General features: G+C 40.7%; 2 protein-coding genes across 2 annotated transcripts in view; one reads left to right on the forward strand and one right to left on the reverse strand.

The window, feature by feature from the left end:
- Nucleotides 1-19,090, reverse strand: part of LOC135476221 (piwi-like protein 1) — a 30,579-nt gene that overhangs the window by 8,788 nt on the left and 2,701 nt on the right. Inside the window, exons 3-12 of the mRNA XM_064756164.1 lie at nucleotides 16,491-16,516; nucleotides 14,130-14,343; nucleotides 13,022-13,257; nucleotides 8,233-8,357; nucleotides 6,984-7,064; nucleotides 6,244-6,438; nucleotides 4,690-4,801; nucleotides 3,876-4,117; nucleotides 1,194-1,308; nucleotides 205-392 (exon numbers count right to left, since the gene is read on the reverse strand). Of these exons, the coding sequence (XP_064612234.1) occupies nucleotides 205-392; nucleotides 1,194-1,308; nucleotides 3,876-4,117; nucleotides 4,690-4,801; nucleotides 6,244-6,438; nucleotides 6,984-7,064; nucleotides 8,233-8,357; nucleotides 13,022-13,257; nucleotides 14,130-14,343; nucleotides 16,491-16,516 (1,534 nt within the window). The remainder of the gene's footprint in view (nucleotides 1-204; nucleotides 393-1,193; nucleotides 1,309-3,875; nucleotides 4,118-4,689; nucleotides 4,802-6,243; nucleotides 6,439-6,983; nucleotides 7,065-8,232; nucleotides 8,358-13,021; nucleotides 13,258-14,129; nucleotides 14,344-16,490; nucleotides 16,517-19,090) is intronic.
- LOC135476220 (uncharacterized protein C17orf113-like) lies at nucleotides 16,837-18,036 on the forward strand (the record flags this gene model as incomplete). Its single annotated transcript, XM_064756163.1, has 1 exon — nucleotides 16,837-18,036. A coding segment is annotated over one exon (936 nt), but the record flags the coding sequence as incomplete, so codon positions are not given.

Below are 19,090 nucleotides of genomic sequence, written 5' to 3' on the forward strand. Positions count from 1 at the left end.
AGGTTTATGGGAAGAGAAAACTCAAATGCAGATTTTGATTTGGTACCCCGACCTCCTTCCTGACTTAAAAGTCAGCAGGAGATCATTTAGAGTATGCTGCCTCACTGGTGCAGGGCCTGATAGTCACAGCAAGTCAGCACGTAATTATAAAATCAACTCCACCTATGATCACTCTTGTGGCTTGGCTGTTATCACAAAACTTACTTTATTGGTGTCTTCACATTAACCCCCATTGGTCCAGACACCCTCTGCAATGTGCTTATGAAGTCGTTGACGATTCCCTCGTCCCGTCGGGTGCATAAGACAATCCAGTTGTCGAGGTGGACCACTGACTGCAGTTTTAGGCCCCGCATGCCACGGGACCAGTCAGCCTCAACAGCCTTGTAAGGTATCTGAAACAATGACCGGGGGGTGACCAAAAGGATTTATTTGAATGGAGTTTCACTCCTTACTAAAGGTAGAGAAAACCTAGAAATGTCAAAGTTCAGATGAAAGAGTGTGAAAAGTTATTCCTAAATGTGGTCTTATAATAATATTTTTTCCGATTTTTCCTTAAGGAGAAAAGAGAAAATTTATTAGACAAGCATCCCATCCTTTAATATTTAGAACATTATTATGCAATGATAAATATCAAAAGTTGGTCCCAAATACCCACCTTACAAAAATATTTTCAAATACCCTTTTCTCTTGGAAAAAAATATTAAACCCAAAACAATATTACAGATCATATTTGCAAACAAGTTTTGACGCTCTTTCATCTGATTTTGGCATGTTTTCTTCTCCTTTAAGAATACTTCAGTTATATGACGGCAACCAGCCCTATGGTGGGAGGCATTTGGTGGATCAGGCCGAGACTGCATAGACAGTATATCAAATAGAATGGACACTCCAGTTTTTTCCCCCATTGTTGCAGATTTCTCTCAAAATAATGCCTTGACCATCACATTACACTGCCACTGGACCAACCAGCACCTGTTCTATACCTTATAAGGTGAGTGCCAAAGGAGGTTGTGCCAAAGGAGGTGGTGCCAAAGGAGGTTTCGCCAAACGAGGTGGTGCCAAAGGAGGTTGTGCCAAACGAGGTGGTGCCAGGAATACCAATGTTTAATTCGTTTAGGAAGGTATGACGCGATCTGAGTTTGACCCTCAGATCTACCGGTAACGACCCAGACACCACCACAGCCCGTACTTACATCCTTTTCTCTCTGATGAATCTTCTCCGCAGGCAACACTCGTCCGGTGAGCTTGAGTAAATCGCTGCTGAACTCCAGGTTCCAGCCCCGCATTTCTTTCTGCACCTCGGGGTTACTGAAAGAAAACACAATCACAATCCAAATTAGGCTTCGTACACTTTTCCCTTCCCTTTCCAAGGGCTTGAGCAGATATTTTACCTGAATTTTCAAGGACTTTTTAACTTCAAGGCCTCAGTAGTAACTTCCCCAATACAACCAGCTAAAACGATAAGACTTATTCCTGGGTCATCTACATCTCCCTGGTTAGGAAGTTGGATAATACTTTCCACTAAATATGTATTCCATATTTCTAAAACACAAAACTGAAAAATTTCTTTAAATGAGAAATTAATTTTAATGATGAAAAGCAGATTTCCAATGAGCTGAAAATATGAAAAAAAATTATACTGCAGATTCTACCATAGTACTACAAGTACAAGGAAGCAATATTAGGGAAATATGCTGTCAGAATTCTTGCTTTTTTTTTTTTTACGTAATTTTCAAGGACCTGGCTAATTTTTCAAAATTTTCCAGGACCAGGAAGTTTTATTTTTACTGAAAGCATTTAGAAATCCTCTCTCAAAAACAGACACACTCTAAAAACATCCCGTTGCATAAAAATTTCTCCAATATAGATATGGCATTAATATTTGACAAAAGTATTTCACGGGCATTTTAAAGGAAGTCCACAGAGTATGTCAAGAATTTACTTATTTGACGCCATTGCCAAAAAGTTTTAATTATGGTAACCTTTTATTTATGTCACTAAAACAAAGGAATTCCCAAAAAAGAGGGAAACAAGAGACACGTTTAGTGTGTTAGTTTGGGTCATTGACAGTATGTTTATTATGCTGTGAAGAAGAAAAAATTGCAGATTTTTCAACAAATATCACATATATTCACAAACAAATATCACACATCACAATATTCGTGACACAAGCAATCTTGAACTGATTGAGTACGACAGCTGTTCCAGGGGACCTATACTCATCATATGATGATGTGGATTTTCCAGTTGTGATGCCATAATTCTGTGAATTACGGGATGATTGTTCAAAAATTTCTCACTGTAAATGAATTTGTGCTTTTATGTTCGCTTTCTTTGTGCACATTACAGCCAGGCATTTAATCGTCAGGCATTTTGCTGGAAAAAGCGTGCTCAACAACAAGGGTTGACATAATAAACGGGTCACCATTTGGAAACCCTTTACGCGCTACATTTAAGGTATATTAATCGCAAGTTAAGGGTTTCCTACAAAATCCTCGCTGTGAAGGCCAACCTAGTGGATCTGATACTAAAAACAGACTTTTATTATAAAAATAAAAAGTGAATCAGACTTTTGAATCTTTTCTCTTTCGTGTTTGGCGCCTAAGCGTATTTTATACTTCTTTGGTGTACGGTAGTATTTTCAACATGTTTGGCGTACAGCATATGACAAAATCATACAAGTAGGCAGGTTTGCTTATACCACGACTGTCAGCATTATGACAGAGCCCTAGCTAGCATTTTATCGAGTGGCGCTCCGCTATGCCTCTCGGAAACCGCAGTACCAAGCGCTATGCTTAAATATGGCCTTTGTGCAGTATTTTTAATTTTCTGTCGAATAAAACAACGCTATGCACTATAATTCCATCGGCATATGATCTCGTACATACGTGTAGTTAATTTTCGCCTCCAATTCCCACAAGTTACTTTCAAATCGAAAACCTGTTAGTTAAGACATCTTGAGTGCCTGAGGCATGGTTGCCGAAGTTCCGGAGTCTGCTGGCAGCGCAAATGTCTGCGCATACACTCAAATTTTGTGACCTTGCCAAGCCAGTGCTTATTAACTCATTCGCTACCACATACAGCCCTTGCTACTGCAACCGTGATCACCGCTTGGTCCCCAGCAGGCAACAGCAGAAATACAATTTTGCACTAAAAAATGAAAAAGTTTTTGTTTTATGATTTTTGGATAATTCCACCATCAGATGGCATTTCGGTATTTCTGCTCGGTGAAGCGTGTAAACATAAAATTAATCACTGTTAGATGTAAATTTACCCTTTCGACACGACGAAAGCATTTCCGGCAATGTAAGTTTTCCAGCAGACGGGGGCCACAGGGCCCCGAACGCCCGGCTCATTTGGCTGGGAGGCCCTTCCCCCATGCCTTCACCAAATCCTAGCTAGGGGTCTGTATGATGAGTGAAAACCGGGCACTGCGCAGGGGAACCCACAACGATCCACGGGTTGCTGACAGAGTCTACCACATACGACTGAAGAGGAAGCTGGCACGTGCTGGTTCCTGGGTCATTGCGCTGCATTACCATCAGGGGGTAAGCCAGAAAGGTGAAAAAGGGTGTCCAAACATCCCTTTTTGGAGCCATATTGTTATAGCAAGGTGTCCAGATTTAATTTTCTATTATCTCTCCAATGTGCACCAAAAGTGCACCAATTTTCTATTTCACCTGTCCAAGTGGCTAACCCTATGGCTGGTATGCTAACCACCTTGGCCAGGTGTTCAAAATGAAGTTGTTTATCTACACAATAAATTTCTATTGAACGCCATTCGATAAGAACAGTTGCTGGAGGATAACTTTTACGTCACTGAACATCCTGTACAACCTGCCAGCTTTGTTTAACGATCCATGATCCACACTCACTTGTTAATAGTATTGATGAATCCCTGCAGAGTCCTCTGTCGGCCCTCAGGTGGGATGCGCGTGTGAACAGCAACATCTCGCATCACTGAGAAATCTGCCCTCACATCATCGGAGAGCCCAGTCAGCGTGCAGAGCTCGGGCAGAAGATAGAGAACTTCTGTCCGACCCACCTTGATGTCACGCTTGCTTGGACGGCTAACTAGAAGAGGCTGATCCATATCCTGGACTTTTATCTCGTGGGCCTGTTATCCAATCAGAATATCTCATTCAGGCTTTAATTTATACGTTTAATATACAGCAATGTGATAGAGGTATTTACTTTGTACAATCTGATCTCACTTGGGGCTACTTAAGTGATAAGTTTACTGATATGATGAACCTTATTTAAAACATGTTAATTCTCAGCGTCAAAGCACAGAAGTATGAGTCTCATAACCTCTTTAACATTGCTTTATGTTATTGATACTCGTTTTATTATTTCTTATTGACACTTTGCTTCGCTGTTGCATTTTACTACACCTCTGGCATTATACATGCACAAGGTACACAGACAATCAACCTACATTATCCTTCTCTAGGATTCTGACTAAATTATTCATATGAAAAAGTAAACACTTTAAATCTAATTTAAAAGACTGATTATCAAAGAAAATGTGGATAAGTCATCAATAGTTCAGTTACTGCTAGGTGTAAATAAATGGCTGAACGCAAACACCATGATGGAAGGAATTCCTTGATTCTTTTTTTTTTTTTTTAAGCTTTCTACAATTCACTCTCAATTTGAGATTTAGTAGTTCATTTTTTTTTTATATACCTTTTGGTAGTAGTCCACGTAGGTAATATCGGTTCCATCTCTCATCTTGAAGGTGTCCGTGGGGTGCTTTTCCCACTCTATGTCGTCCACACGGTACGTCTTATTGTTGTACCTACACAAGAACATACATTATCAAGAAAGTTCCAATGACATAAAAACTGTTGCCATACAACATGTACCAAAAATGTTCTCTAAAGACTTTTCTCTTAATTTGCACAATTCAAATTTCATACCCAACCTCGCTTTAGGATTAAATCACCTTTTTATAGGGTAATGACTGTGAGCTACAGCTGTATGCAAGACAACAGTCCAGACCATTACACTGAGCAGAATCGTTGCCAAAACAATTTCACAGGGAAACAATGTTCAATCCTGTAGCTCTTATTCCAGTAAACATACAGATAGAACAGTCTCTAATGTCTTCACCCAACGACCCAGCTTAACTATAAAACGTCAATGGTCCATAGCACCACTTTCCTTCCAGATCTAAGGGCCCTTCAGCTGAACAACGGGAAACGTGATCAAATTGTTCTATTTATTTATTTATCTATTTATTTATTTATTTATTTGATTGGTGTTTTACGCCATACTCAAGAATATTTCACTTATACGACGGCGGCCAGCATTATGGTGGGTGAAAACAGAGCAGAGCCCCACAACCATCTGCAGGTGGCTGACAGACCTTCCCACTTTTGGCCGGAGAGGAAGCCAGCATGAGCTGGACTTGAACACAGCGACTGCATTGGCGAGAGACTCCTGGGTCATTACGCTGCGCTAGCGCGCTAACCACTTGAGCCACAAAGGCCCCTCAAATTGTTCTAAGATTTACTTTCATCAAAATGTGTAGCATTTAGCAGAAGGCATATTTCTAGAGGATTTTATGTGTAAGTATAAACATAGGCGTGGTCAATGCTAACTTTTCTCTCTATTCACACGTCTTAGCTTGGGGAGTGTCACATGATCTGACAAAATTAAGATGGGAGAGAAAAAGGAAAATAGGAGAAAAATTGGAAATGATTGATTTGATTGTGTTTTACGCCATACTCAAGAATATTTCACTTATACAACAGTGGCCGCATTGGTGAGAGGCTCCTGTGTCATTACGCTGCGCTAGCAATGAGACATCAAATTCTTCCTAAATCTATGATCAGGCCCCAGTGCATGTTTAAGTCACCTTGCCAAGCAAAAGTTACACTGGCCTCAAAACATACCTGTGCAAATGTCAGGGTTGTGACAGAAAATGTTTTACAGCAACTTAAAAGGGCCTAATTTCCTACATTTTCCAGCATATCCAAGTACCATTCAGTTTAGGTACTTTCATGTCTATACCAATGAATACTATTTCCATAGCTTATTTATCAATCAGTTTCAAACATTAATGCAACATTGATATTCAACACTGAAAAATCAAATACATGTACATTTATGCATTTATCCAAAAATAAACAGGTCTTTTAAGGTCTTGAAATCTTTTGATCAAAATTCTAGAGCTTTCAAGAATTTTAAGAACCAGTGGGTAACCGATCATTTGGAGCTGCGCTACTTCGCACAAACCTTGTGAGTATGATCTCTCCAATGAACTTCTTTGCGCAGACGTTTTCGAAGTCGCGCTGCTGCCGGTTCCAAATCTCATACATCATGTCCAGCACAGTGTCACTTCTTAGGATCTTGTGAGCAATGTCTGCACACAGCATCACTCGTGACTCGTACTGCAAGATGGAGGTGATGAACCCAGGCATCACCTGTAATCTGCGGACAAATGCAAACCATCACAGCCATGCTGATTCTTTGACCGTCTATCACCTGTCCGTCTGTATATCTGTCTGCCTGTCTATAAGTCCATACAGTGATGTTAGTTTGCTTTGTTTTAGGTTTAACATTGCTTTCAACATCATACAATGCTGTTGTGTCCTTGTAACATGCTGGACACAATGCAGACATATTTATGGTGCTACCTTACATAAATGCCATGCTAAAAACACTAGACATGCCATCCCACCAAGTGACATCACGATGACACCAGGTAAAGGATGAAGGTGAGTGTTATAATGTTGAAAAGTGGAGCAAGGATTACAAAAATAACTTATAAATCAAACTTTAATTCCACTATATAATTTACAGGAATGCTTATAAGCACTTTATCATACAAACTTTTGAGATACACCTGAAGATGACATTCATTAAACATTGCTGTTTTAAGTGGGATGTTTTTAAATTAAATTGGAACCAAATCAGGCAGCATACAAGCGCACATCATCTAAAAAATTTGTTGCAATAATTACAAATGTACTTACTTGTGCTGAGGAATGGCAACACTCCTCTCGATGTTGTAATAGTGGCGTCCAATCTGCTTCATGTTGATGGCATTCAGAATCCTGGAATCAATGAGTGAGTGAGCAAGTGAGCGCTTGGAGTGTAATGTCATACTTTACAATTTTTCAGTCGTAGGACTACAAAGGAATCCTTAAGAGTGTGTGTAATGTGCCTCCTTGTTGCAGGACAGATTTCCACCCCTCTCTTATCTAGTGCTGCTTCATTGAGACGACTTACCAGAGGCAAAAAGCCGCCCCGCCCGAGCCATTATACTCATACGGGTCAATCAGTTGTTGCAGTATATCCTCCATGTAGAACACCAAGTGAGGAAATTACAACTACCTCTTTTAAGATCTTAGGCATGACCTGATCCAGGATTGACCCTTGATCTATCGCTCCCGGAGCGGACGCCCTACTAATGGAGCTATTGGGGCTGGTCAATCCATGCTTGAATCATAGGACAAATCTTCACTTCACGATCTTAATTTTACACAGGATTAAAATGAAAAAACAGCTTCATTTATATGATTGTTGTTAAACGCCATACACAAGAATTTTTGACTTATAAAACGGCAGTCTGTATTAAGGATGGAGGAAACTAAAGTGCCTGGCATAAACCACTATCCTTTGGTAAGTTATTGACAAAGTTTCCCATGGGTGACATACAGATATGCACACCATACTGGTGGAATAGATGTGGTCTTCCACAAACATTAGACTGTGCAAACAACCACTTATTGTCACGAAGGCCCTGGAAATAGTGAGAGCCGGGAAATGCATAAGTTCCCATTTTCAAGGTCAAGGATGAACCTGTACCTCCTATGTCCCTGTGAATGACAGACATGCACCTTTAACCCCTCAGCCACAACCCACTCCCCTCCTGAAAATCTGATCTAACACTCCCTAGCAGAATCAGGTTCAGATAATTATTGGGTCTACATGCAGGTGCGCATAGTCTTCAGAGAGGAGGTGTGATATCTCCACAACTGCCCAAAAACCGACATATGAAAAAAACAAAACAAAGCATATCCAGTCTGTTCTCACCAACCTTCAGAATATAAAAGCTTTTAATAATCTCTTGGCTTCAATTTCCTAGTTCCAAATGCTTCACTTCACTACAAGCAACGTTTTGATGACCACCTTGGTAATGGGCAAATCTTGAATTTTCTAACATATAAAAAGATCGCACTATCAGTTTACAAAAGGAGATTTGACAGAACAGTGACAAACCTATGGAAGATGATGTTGAAGACGTGTATGCACTGTGGAGACTTTGGTGGCAGTTCATTTGTCAGGGTAACAGTGATCCGAACCTTAACACCATCAGACTTCCGCTCACTGTACAGTTCCGTCACCTAAAACAAAGGTATAAAGACAGGAGTGATAGTCTAGTGTTAAATGTATTCAAATAACATTACACTTAATGAACACGGTCTTGGTTGGTGGAAACCAGAGAGCCCAGAGACACCGCCTGTCCTTCAATGTACATGTGATGATTGCAAAATTGTTCTCCAACACATTTCATGTACGGCCAACTAAACGCACCTGCAAGTTACCTCGATTACCTTCATGCCATCACGAAGGCCCTAAGAAAAAGTAGATTATTTATATTTTATTCCTTTGATTGAAATTTTACGTCATATTTCGCTACCTCAGTGCAGAAAGGTTGTAACTTACATTTCCCAGAAATTGATTTCTATCAACATTCGGATACCTTGAATGACAACAAATAAACTGGAAAAAGGTTGTAAGTGAATACAGTATTTTATGTCGTTAATGCACATAATAAAATAGTTGTAAGTGGAAAAGTTCTGGTACGCTGAGTGTAGAATGATTGTAAGTGTAGCACTGTCAGGAGTGAAAGGTTGTAACTGGAAACTCTTCAAGAAAGGAGGCGTGAAAAGGTGCCACGGATTTCCAGATTTCTGGAACCATTAGACATCATGGCTAATGCTAGACCAAAACGAGATAGAAAGCAGGTCTATAACCTGTCTGATGTGCTGTCACAGTTGGACGAAGATTCATCTGGCAGCGAATATAAGGCTGACGAGGGTGAATCGGATACAGAAAGCGTCAGTGAAGGTGGGTTATGAACTCTTCTTCTGTTGGTGACGGAAACTATGCACTCAGTAATCCAGTGTTGCATGCAGATTTACATCCAATTGTTCACTTTCCACTTTATGACACAGAAAAAGTTAAGTTTGGGGAGAAATTGACGCGTCCGTGTATGCGGGGGTAGGAGAGGCGGGATTTTTGCCAAGAATATCATGTTTTAAATAAATGTAACATAATGGTTTTGACTTTTCTTACAATAAACTATCGGGCTCAGGCAGGAGATAATGAAGGGGAAGTGTGCTATGACAGGATGATTTTCTGTTACTGATACACACCCTATTTTACTTTATAAGCAGATGAGGAGAGCTTGATTGGCGAAGTGAATAACCTGGAGGGTGACACAGAGACTCAGAGTGTACATCTTTCCGATGGAAAAACACAAGGGATGACGTCAGAGACCTCTGCTCAACCAAATCCACTTGATTCTGAGAAGGCTGGTATGGAAATAAATAACAAAGGCAAATGACTTGTTTCCAGAATCAAAACTTTAATAAAGACGAAAAACTTCTAGAGAAACCTTAAAACAGAGGCCTAGATAGGCTAGACAGATAACCTAAAGTAAAGATATTCTAGAGAGTTGTATACAAAATGTGTATTTTGTTTTTGTTCTTCCATAGCCTGGAACCAGATGTTAATTTGAGTATTGTTCTTCATATACTTTCAGAACAAGAAATCACAGCAAGCAGCAGCAACATTTCTCAACTTGATCCACATTTCTTGACTAATCCATTGTCCTCGAGCAGCCCTTCGCGGCACGACATTTCAGAAGGCCTATTAGACTCTGACCTTCCGGCAAATGATGATCCACAAACAGCGACGGAAAACCAACAACCTAGAGACCATGGTAAGAGTGAAACAGTTGAACTGTCAATTTCCTAATTATATAGTCAGAAAATATGAAAGTTATTAGGGGTCATCTTAGTAAAGAAAAGATTCAGTAGGCCTGGTACAGCAAAATAGTACTGTGTTTATAGTAGAACCATACTACATGTACTTTTTTTCTGTTTAGAAAAAGCAAAACCCAGCAAACAGAATAACATATAACGTTCAGTGTTTAACAAATAAAATAGAAAATATACTAACTGAAGACCATATACGGTGCGTAAAATCAATGGAAAACAAAACCTTTTTCTGTGTAGAGGGCAGAGTGTTATGAACTAAAAAAAATAAATCAGCCCCCCCCTTCCTTCCCATCCTTCCTTTAAAATCTCCTTTCTACTTCTACAGACAAACTAAAATACTGACCTGAAGTTTGAATGTTTACTATACTTAACAAGTTATTAATGTTTTTTTTACCTTTAAGAGGAAGGTCATACTGACATAACTAGGGGAAGAAAACGGAAGAGAGAGACGGATGCTTGGAGTCGAAATAAAAGAAAGGATGCAAGGAACAGAGGGCGTGAATATATCAATGAAAAGGGACGTGTTATACATGCAAGACATCCACAACCTTTCCAGTGCAAATGTCACTACAAATGTACAGACAACATCCCAGAGGACGCGCGTAAGAAGGTTTGTGAAGCATACTGGGCCAGTGGTGATTATACTCGTCAAAGAGACTATATTGTTAGAAATGTGAAAAAAACAGAGCGAAGCAGGTCAACAACCGCTGGCGAGTCCAGAAGACAAAGGACCTACCAGTATCACTTGACCATGAATGGTCAATGCATTCAGGTGTGCAAAACATTCTTTTTGGCAACACTTGATATACGCCAAAGAACAGTTTATTACGCTCTCGATGCCAAAACCAACATAAACGCTGCAAATACTGAGGGTTTTGTATCTCCTGATCGTAGAGGCAAGAACACACCAAAAAACAAGACCAGTGATTCGGACAAGGCTTTTTTAAAAGCTCACATTGAATCGTTCCCTGCCGTCGAGTCACATTACTGCAGACAGAGGACACGGCGCAGGTACCTGGACAGTAGTCTTAATGTGAAGAAAATGCATGAACTGTACGAGGAACATTGCAGAAAGGAAAACCGCACACCGGCAAAGGTTCATGTATACAGAGAGATTTTCAACAGTGAATATAATTTGGGGTTCCATAAACCAAAAAAGGATGAATGCAGTCTTTGTGATCGATTTAAGAAGGCTACCCTAACAGAGAAGGAAGCTATGAATACAGAATATCAGGCACACCAAGCTAGAAAAGTTCAGGCCAGAGAACACAAGGAAACCGATAAGAAGAGGGCAATTGAAAATCCAGAAACTGTGAGATCAATAAATTTCGACCTTCAAAAGGTTCTACAGACACCTCAGATGAAGGTGTCAAACCTTTACTATAGCCGTAAATTGTCTACATACAACTTTTCTGTGTACGACCAAGCATCCAGGGCGGCACACTGTTACATGTGGCATGAAGGTCAAGCAAAACGTGGATCAAATGAGATTGCTTCGTGTGTTTATGGGTACATGAAAAACTTGCCACCAACAGTTAAAGAGATTAACTTTTTCAGTGATACCTGCAGTGGTCAGCAGCGTAACTGCAACTTCTCCACAATGTGCTTGTTTGCTGTTCAGAGATTACCTTTGAATATCATCAACCATAAATACTTCGAAAGTGGACATTCCCAAATGGAAGGTGATTCTGTCCATTCCACCATTGAGAGAGCTACCAAAGATTCTGATATATACAGTCCGACAGAGTGGTATGGGGCGGTGCGAATGGCAAAACGCACTCAGCCAAGATATGAAGTTGTCGAAGTGGATACCCCTGATATCTTTGATTTCAAGTCAATGGCAGATGAGTGCTTCATTAATCGCAAGATGGCAGATGATGGGACCAACTTAATGTGGTTAAAAGTGAAATGGTGGCAATACCGGTCAGACAAACCATCACAAATATATTTTAAGTACCAGATGGACGATTCAAATTTCAGATGCATCACCGTGAATCGAGCAACACGCCGTGGACGGGTGAAGGAAATCAAAAATGCACAACTCCAGTGTGCATACAACGAACGTCCCATGATCGCAGAAGCAAAACACCGAGACCTTATGAAATTGTGCAGAGAAGGTCACATTCCGTCGGTCCATCACGAGTTCTACGAGAACCTACAGCATGGGGCCAGTGTCAGGGATAGGCTCCCTGAATCGGACGTCGAGGAAGATGACATTTGGGAAGATGACAGCGCTGAAAGTTAAAAACAGTTAGATTTTGAAAGGACTGAATTAATTTGTCTCCATCCTTGATATGAAAGTGCCAAAGAAGTGGCCAGACTGACATTCTTGACTTTATTAACAGTTCTGTTTTTTTGTGTGTTACATTCCGCTGTAGACGAAAATGTTTGTCTAATAACGTTATGCATCCCCAGAAAGTGGCCAAAAGAAAACTGTGAAGGTGAAGTGACATAACTAATGATAGGTGTGTTGGTTTGTGAGTTGATGTGTCTTGCAGACAGCGGACTGAAAGCTCAGTTACAACCATTCACATTTTGCCATGTAGAAATGTGATAAGTGGTGAAAAGGTGTATCTGCCATATCACGTGACCGGCACAGCAAAATTAACAGGTAACAATAGGAGTGAAAAAGTGTTTGCATCCCAAGTGTATGTACGCCTAACTAGTTTTTGGTTTAAATGATTTATATTTCTTTTGTGAGTTTGAACATTAAAAGTTGAATATATCAATTCCTTTGTTTTTCACTTACAACCTTTCTGCACCGAGGTAGCGATTTGTTGATAGCCATCCGCAGGTTGCTGACAGACCTTCCCAAGTATGGCTGGAGCCAGTAGAGGGGGACTCCCTTTGAGGAGAGACTCCTGGGTCATTATGCTGTGCTAGCACACTAACCATCACGCCTCAGAGGAAAAATAGGTGTGATTCATTTCTAAATATGTTTCAATAGAGCCCTTTCTTTTTGACAGGTTGTGGGGTAGGGTGTAGCGGAGAGAATATCTTACCTCTTGTTGGAGCTTAAAGGGCAGAAAAAGGATCATTCCATCAAAAGCCCTGGTTCTCCCGAGTATTTCTTCATGAGGAAACAGGAGGCCACACCTGAGTCTCTTGCTGTCAATCTCCGGGTTGTAGGCCACATGATATTGGTACAGGTGCCAATCCACTGGAGCACCTTTCCCAGTCCCACTGGGGTCAATTGTGAAGAAGTTGGACACCAAGCGAATAGGCGCTCCAGCAGTGCCTGGACAAAAAATGGGATAGTACACAACATTTTTTGTAATACATCAAATAACCGACTGGCGTAAATCAGGGCAGCACACCAAGCAGTTTCACTTTCACAATACCGTACACATTATAAATGAACTCGTCATAACTTTTCTCTTATATAATACGCTTCATATTGATAAGTTTGATTATACACAGTTTTGTTAAAGTGGACCAAGATATCTGAATCCAAAATTTTTCAGACACAGTTCAATGGGTTTTGTTATGGATTGACTATCATTTCTAAACCTCTTGAAATTATGAAAATTCTGCACTTGGGCCATTTACATCAACTAGCCAGCACAGGCCTGAAAAATTTCTCAAGCATCTCCTCAAAAATTCTAGACTGTGGCATTACAGGCTTTCTCTGCAAGAAACATTTACTTTGGAGCTTTTTATTCTTCCAAGAAATCTACAATACTCTTACCACTGCTAAAAACTGATAGTTCTGAAGAGTTATAGTTCACTAGTGAAGCTGATATTTTTGATATGGTTGTATTTGGCATTTCATAGGGCCTAATCCAGCCCTTCTCAGCGTCCGATTACCAGACGATGCCGTTCCCTCGAAGTGCCCCTTGCATTAAAAAAACAAAAAAAGAAAAAAAAAAACTATTTACTTAGGCTCAGATTATATACTTAGTTGTTAGGCTTCAGCTAGCCATTCACCACATTAGTTTTGGCGAATATAATTTCTGTGTGGCGAAAGTTAATGTTGAATCTAGCAGGGCCTTTCTGAGACCAGATTAGGCTTCATAAAGTTGATTTGCAAATTTCTGGCTCATTTTCTTCTCCTTAGCATCCAACTTTAGGTGTCCTCCAACATTTACATGCAGTACAATATCGACGTACCTCGCTTGTCCTCGATATGTGCTGGTCGTGTGTTTGGGTCCTGGTATTGGTAATCACGCTGCCTTCGACCCACATCCTTGCCTTCCCTTGTTCCTACTTGCAACTGAGCTAGTTCCTCAACGGGAGGTTTCACAGGCTCCCCAGCTCCTGGACGGGGCTCTCTGACCCCTCCCCTGTATGACGCCCGCCCACTCAGAGCAGCTGCAGGTTCACCCTACACAAAGACAGTTTTTCTTCAGTACTAACTCATTATGACGACAGATGATTTTTTTTTAATTATTTGCTTGCTGACTTGTTGGTTAATGCCAGCTCTATCATTGCATCCAGTTCCATGATGGATCAAGGAAACAAGAGTGCCTATGGGACATACGTGCCCACAGGGCATTCACCTGTGTAAAAAGCCAGTGTTACACACCATACAACCCGAGCTTCCTTTTGGGAGAAGATTGCTTGCATCTGAGGTTTGTTTAAAACCCTATCATTTTTTATAAGCCAGATTGAAACGACAACTTTTCCCGCATGACCCACCCTATTTTTTTAAAGGGTATATCAGTAGTATTACTCCCAATAAACACTATTAAGGATGGTCTGAAATGCATCAGATTCCATATTATATCATTCTAAAACGAAGTGAAAGTGGAAGAATAAAAGTCAGTCATTTGTTTGTGAAATTATGAACATCTGCATCATACAAAGTCATCTTTATACTGACCTGGGAAATCTTTTTATTTATTTTTTTTTTAATTTTTCTGTCATGATGAGACAGACACTTGGATGAAAAAGATGAAACTATACATCACACTCATAATTTTGTAGTTTTTAAAATTTCTGAATTTAATTCTGAACATTTTTCTGATGTATTTTTTGTATAAATATGACAAATTCCTCCAAAAGGAGGACAAATCTCATGTCTGGAATGAACGAACATTTTGACCCCTGTGTTGAGCCATGATTACATTATTCAACTGGAATCACTAAAACCAGTGCTCTGAATGTGCTCCATTTAGCAGTTGTATAAATTAAAATCAACAACTAACATTTGCAAACCTTGCCAGGGGGCCTCCATGGCTCAGTAGGTTAGCGCACTAGCACAGCGTAATGACCCAGGACCCTCTCACCAATGTGGTCGCTGTGAGTTCTAGTCCAGCTCATGCTGGCTTCCTCTCCGGCCGTATGTGGGAAGGTCTGCCAGCAACCTGCAGATGGTTGTGGGCAGGGATTTACCGGACGCAAAAAACACGCGTCTCTGACGCGTGTTTTTTGACTTGGACGCAAAAAATGCATCGGCAGGGGTCCCATGGGACGCAACAAAAAAAACCCCCAAAATTTACAACCACATCCAAGTGCCCATGGAAGCTGATTTAGTCACTAAAATAATTCATGTATCCAGTTATTTTCATAAACCAGAATCCACGTGTTCTACGGTAGCAACATCCAACGCTAAAAATAGCACGCGTGGCCTACAATTGTGACGTATGCTATTAGAGGGGGATCAATGAATTGACGCACTGCTTCAATGCACACAGCACGCGCTGTAAAGTGTAAGCGGTCCGCTGAGCAAATGTGCTATCATTCAAAGCAAATCATGAGCAAACAGTCCAAGTTGTCAAAGTTTTTCGGCGGTGGATCCAAGTCTAGCCACACTGTTATCATGCGTGATTCTGAATCACCTGAGCCGGCTGAAGCTGAAAAAACTTCACACACTGACACAGACGTCGTATCGGCACCTAAACGGGCTCGCACTCGATCGTTTCAAACCGAATGGCAAATGAAATTTCCATGGTTGAGTAGGGCCAACTCCGAATCCCAGGCCTCGGGTATGATATGTAACACTTGTAAAAGTGCAAATTTTGACAATTCCTTCACAACAAACCAGGGCTGTTGTAACTTTCAACTCAGCGCATTGTCCCGCCATCAAGATTCTAAACAACACATCGAGGCTGTAAAGAGTTTACATATGCGCTCTCACACAGATGTGGCCATGAAAAAAGTTCGCGAAGTCAGCCAAAATATGTACGACGAAAAAATGAACAGCGAAATGATTCAGCTAAGAACTGTTTTTGTGATGGCCAAAAATAACATTGCCGCTGATAATTTTCGAGACCTAATGGACTTGCAAGTTTTGAATGGTGTAAAAGTGAAGCAGTACTAAAAACGGCCGCAAATTGTCTCCAAAATGGAGGAGTGTATAGAACAAGTCGCGGAGGAAAGCATTCTTGACAAATTACAGGCAAGTGACTTCATTGGCATAATGTTGGACGAGACTTGTGATGTATGAGTGGAAAAAAAAATTGCCATTTATGTTAGATACATTGACAATGGAGAAGTGCACGTGTCGTTTATAGGCAATGAACGTATAACAGACGGTACCGCTGCTGGTATTGAAACTGCCATTATCTCAGTTTTGGAGAGGAAAAACATTTGCCAGGAACTGACGGAGCGGCTGTAATGACTGATCGTCACAATGGACTCGGCGCAAAACTGGGCCGTCGAAATAAGAATATTGTCCATATCCACTGCGTGGCTCACCGTTTGAATTTAGCTGTGTCCTAGGCAGGAAAGTCGATTGAGTATTGCAAGAACTATCACGCCATGATCCACTTACTCTATCAGTTTTACAGGGATTCTTCTGTCAGATACGATAAGCTAAGACAACTACAATACAAACTGTTCTTAACAAATCGTGGAACTCATATCTGTTCGTTGGCTTTCTATTGAGTCTGCTGTGAAAAGGATTCTAGACAGTTATTGTGCCATTATGCTCTCCCTTGATGCGGAAAAATCACCGAAAGCAGTAGGACTATCGAAATTTATTGGCAATTCATTGTTCCTGTTGTTCACAGCCCTCCTCATTGACATTTTAACAGCCATTGGAATTCTAAGTCTTACGTTCCAGAAAGATGCCGTCAACCTTTCTCCTATCAAACACAGTGTTACTTCTGCCAAGAACACATTGACTGACATGAGAAAAGGGTCCAGCAAGGTTACGAAAGTCCTCAATGCTTTGGGTGAGATGCCAACAACAGGAGAGGCAGCCAAGTACCATGATGTGAATGTTACAGATAATAACATTCTCAGGCAAAGGTTTAATGATATCAGAAATACCTACCTGGATAAGCTCAGCAGTAACCTTGATGACAGGTTTCCCAGTGACATGTTAGACAAGCTTGAATGTTTTGATGTCCTGTTCAACCCAGGGCGATACCCTAGTGACCTTAACCTCTTAGATTATGGCGTGCAACAGTTTGGTGTGTTAGTAGTGTTTTACCAAGAGCTTGTTAGCAAAGAGAGAATGGAAGCTAGCTTTCTACAGTTCAAACACCTAGCTAAGTCATACCAAGTGCTTTCATTTGAAGTGTTGATCAGAGATTTTAATGAAGAATTTCCTGACTTTCTGTTACTTGGCAAAATTGCATTGGTGCTTCCAGTTTCCTCTGCCCCATGTGAGAGGGGATTTTCCATCCAAAATGCAATCAAGAACAAATCCAGGAACCGGATAACCCCAGAACGTCTAAACAGGCTGATGTTTATCAAACTGAATGGTGGCAGTGTGGAGTACTTTGACTTTGCCAGAGCAGCCAAAATTTTCACTGACATGCAAGTTAGTCAGACTGTCACTCAAGGCCACTCAGTGACTATATAAGTGATAATCATAACATAAATTGAGAGTTTGACTTTAATGATAGAGAAAAAAAAGTCTTTGTAACATTGAAAAAAATAAACAGAGCACAAAGGTCATTAATATATATATGTGCTTTTATAGGTCATTTATATATTAAAAATTCATTGGACCCCCATTATGGTATGTGGGACCCCACTTTTTTTTTGAATGGGGTCCATTGGACCCCACAAAAATTACAGCCAGGTAAAACCCTGGTCATGGGTTTCCCCCGGGCTCAGTCCGGTTTCCACCCACCATAATGCTGGCCATCGTCGTATAAGTGAAATATGAGTACGGCGTAAAACACCAATCAAATACAGTCAAACCTGTACCTACGGCCACCTGTAATCAGCGTCCATCTGCTGTAAGCGGCCACTCTGCCGCGACCAAACAATTTTCCATGTTAAACGACCTGTAATGTACGGGCACCTGTCCAACGCATCCAGTGGCCAATATATTTTGCCACCATATTATCTATCAGCCTGTCCTGAGCGGCCGAGACTTTCAACAGTAATGATGATTGCCGCATCGGACATTCAAGACTTTCAAAATAGCGACCACCCGACTTCAATAGTTTTTGTAGTGATTACAAGTTACAACCTGCCACTTTGTGATAACAAGTGAAGTGTGAACATTATTGGTCAATAGCACTGAAGTCTATTGTTCTTTAATCAGGCCTAGCTGGTTATTGTCCGGACACCCCTGCACTGTGGCAGTGGATTAGCTCCATGCTGAGGTCCCCGCTATGAATGCCATAAACAGCGGGCAAACTCCAATATAATCAGATATAATCTGACCTCCCGTGGTTCCTCCCATGAATAGTTTCTTTGACAAATTATCTGGCTTGTTTGGCCATTATCTTTGCACACAAATGGTGTTGTGTTTTCATTTCGCGTGGACGAAATATTGCCTGTACAGGACACATGGAGAAACTGATCTTCCTTCACTTGTACATGTTGTTGTTGTTGTCTCACCAGTAATGGCAAATATCATTAAACATCTCAGCAGTCTGCCATTTACAGTCCAAAACTTTGTTAGAATAGTCATTTATGCCTACGTAGGCCAAACTAGCACATGGCTTTCTAGGGCTTGACAATGACAGGAAGAAAGTTCTCCTGTCATGTGTGCCCTCACCTGAAACTCTTTCTGTAATCGCCTGTTAAATGCGTGAAGTCCATAGGTCTACCCCACAAAACTTGAAATTATTAAGTTATTATTTTACTACAATTGTTACATTTCTATGAAATTTATGTAGCAGAACAGATTAATGCTGTAACAATTATGTATAACATTATTATGT

The sequence above is a fragment of the Liolophura sinensis genome, chromosome 10 (genome assembly GCF_032854445.1).
Source record: "Liolophura sinensis isolate JHLJ2023 chromosome 10, CUHK_Ljap_v2, whole genome shotgun sequence".
In the NCBI taxonomy this organism is placed as follows: Eukaryota; Metazoa; Mollusca; class Polyplacophora; order Chitonida; family Chitonidae; genus Liolophura; species Liolophura sinensis.